Here is a 2725-nt window from a genome sequence, read left to right as displayed (position 1 = left end):
CCCCCCCCCCCAAAAAAAAAAAGTAGGGAAAACGGAGGCTTAGCCAACCAATAGCCAACCTCTCCACCATGCGCATATGTGCCTGTGCGCCGCCTCATGGCAATGGTATACACATTCATAGAGATCCCCTTCGGGGTTATAGAACGGTTTCCGTCTAAGCTGCTGGTAGTGATTACTCTGCATCGTGTGCGAGCATTTTGTTGAGTGCATGCACCTCCGCCATATCTGTTGCTTCAACTTCCCGTCTCTTTTCCTTTTTCTACTGGACGTATTTGCGAAACCACGGTTAGCAATACTACAAGCCTCAGTTATATTAATCAACGAGCAAAAGCTACAGTAATATCAAAGACAGCAAGAAATCATATCAAACACATAATGGTCTCCGGTGTGACATATCTGAAGCGCGGTGCGGTGTTCGGCAGTGGCGCCTTCGGTACCGCTCTGGCGTGCGTCCTTGCAAAGAAGTGTGAGTCTGTGTCCGTATGGCATATGAACGCCAATGAGGCCCGTGTTGTGAACCAGAAGCACGAAAACGTATATTTCCTTCCCGGTGCACCGCTTCCAGCTAACCTTACCTTCACGGCCGATGCTGAGGAGTGCGCGAAAGGTGCGGAGATTGTCCTCTTCGTCATCCCGACGCAGTTCCTCCGCGGGTTCCTCCAGAAGAACAGCCACATCCTCCGCAACCACGTTGTTTCCCGCAACGTGCCCGTGGTGATGTGCAGCAAGGGCATCGAGCGCTCCTCCCTCCTCTTCCCCGCACAGATCTTGGAGGAGTTCCTGCCCAACTATCCAATCGGTGTTATTGCTGGCCCTTCATTCGCCATTGAAGTTGCTAAGGGAATGCTGACAAATGTTTGCACTGCCGCGGCCGACATCAACATGGCACGAAAGATTCAGAAAATCATGACCACATCCGACGGCTCCTTCCGTTGCTGGGCAACCACCGATGTTATCGGATGCGAGATCGCAAGCGCCATGAAGAATGTGCTTGCCATTGCCTCAGGTGCACTAAAGGGACTTGGAACTGAGAACAATGCCCGCGCTGCCCTCATCTCTCGTGGTCTTCTCGAAATCCGTGACCTGACCCTGGCACTTGGCGGCACGGGTGAGGCTGTCTTCGGCCTTCCCGGCCTCGGTGACTTATTGCTCACCTGCTCTTCAGAACTCTCACGTAACTTTACGGTGGGCATGAAGCTCGGCCAAGGCATTTCCCTCGAAGAGATCAAGCGCACCAGCAAGGCCGTTGCTGAGGGTGTTGCAACCGCTGAGCCGCTGGAGCGACTCGCCAAGAAGCACAACGTGCACCTCCCCATATGCCATGAGGTCTACAATGTGTTGTATGCCAACGGTTGTGCCAAACGCTCGTTCAAGAAGCTCAACTCCTGCAAGTTGGCTGATGAGGGGCTCCCGGCGCTCCCGCGCACTTCCAAAATGTAAAACACGATTACATTCGTGTGGGTGGTGTGGGTTTAGCAAAGTGGACGTGGGTTTCCTTTCTTGTTATATGCCATATTTCAATAACAACAATAGGGAGTAAGCGGCAGTGCGCACCGAGGTTGTAACCATATTGCGTTCCTTCCTCATTATGCGGCATCCTAACGGTTGAATCTAAGGTTTCTTCAATTTTTTGCCCTTCTGAATCTTTTCTTTTTCGTTTCTCATTATTTTGATCCAACAATTCTAAAACGTGAATAGCCTTATAGGCCTGATGCTGGAAACTTTCTTATGTGCGGCCAACCGCTGCCGTGTGTGTGTGTGTGTGTGTGTGTGCCGCTACCCGGCTCTGCGTCACTTGCTGTCATTATCTTGCGGAACATGCCACACAACCTTGTTCTCTCAACCTTTTCTTTCTACCACACTTTGATTTTTGCCTTCACAAAGTTATATTAGATGGTTGTATGAAAATGATGTAGTTGCTATCCGACCTTCTGTTTTCCCGCAGGAGGACATCTTTCGTTGGGATGTTTGGGGTGCATGCGCCGTGTGATGCATACCATACTGACGGGAAAAGAGTTTTTTTTCATGCCCCATATCTTTCCCCATTCCCGCCATCATCAGGCGTATTGTACAGTTCCGTATGTTGGTTAGGTGGGTGGGGGTGTGTTTTTCTTTTTCGGTTGAGCATGCGTGCCGGTACGTTTTTGCGCCTTATGGTGGTTTTTTTAACCACGGTAATGCTTACTTTCCCCTTGAATGGAAACTGTAAGGGGGGAAAGGCCCACACCGTAAGCGTAATAGCTGCACTAGAGCTGATATGATTTGCACGAGGGCGATTAAATGGCAATTTCGTTTTTGATTGTGGGGGAGGGGTGTATTGCATCAGTTGGGCTTCTTCGAGATCAGTAGAGCTTTTTTTTTTTTGCACTTGCTTTTGTGACATGTGAGTGCTCGTAAGAGTAATCAAAATATGTCGGGGGAAAAGACGAGGAACTCTATTTCCAATTTCCAACCATTTGGTTGTGGTTGGAGGGCAATGGTGATTCTGAATCGCGGAGAATTCTGTGTAATATAACAATATCAAGAGTGACACTGTGACAGGAAGTTATCTTAATCTTATTATTTCTATTTACATGTCGTTACCCATTCTGTTTTCGCAACCACGCTTCGCCGATATAATTTAAAGCCAATTATTACTAAACAAACGTCAAAGGTGATTGTCCTACCAAAGTACTTCCATAGAATAAACCACCATGGACTAGACACGTTAGAGTAAACCTGGTTG

At 48.6% G+C, this 2725-nt stretch overlaps 1 protein-coding gene across 1 annotated transcript; it reads left to right on the top strand.

Moving 5' to 3' along the window:
- Positions 1–375: 375 nt before the first annotated feature.
- TEOVI_000842600 (glycerol-3-phosphate dehydrogenase [NAD+], glycosomal) lies at positions 376–1440 on the top strand (the record flags this gene model as incomplete). The annotated part of the gene is made up of 1 exon (XM_067227421.1): positions 376–1440. One exon carries the CDS (start codon positions 376–378, stop codon positions 1438–1440), a length of 1065 nt encoding a protein of 354 aa, XP_067083522.1.
- Between the last annotated feature and the right edge of the window lie 1285 nt (positions 1441–2725).

This window comes from Trypanosoma equiperdum (assembly GCF_001457755.1).
Source record: "Trypanosoma equiperdum strain OVI genome assembly, contig: ctg_974, whole genome shotgun sequence".
NCBI classification, from domain to species: Eukaryota; Euglenozoa; class Kinetoplastea; order Trypanosomatida; family Trypanosomatidae; genus Trypanosoma; species Trypanosoma equiperdum.
Note: the sequence above shows the minus strand (reverse complement) of the source record. Positions and strands in the feature narration are given on the sequence as shown.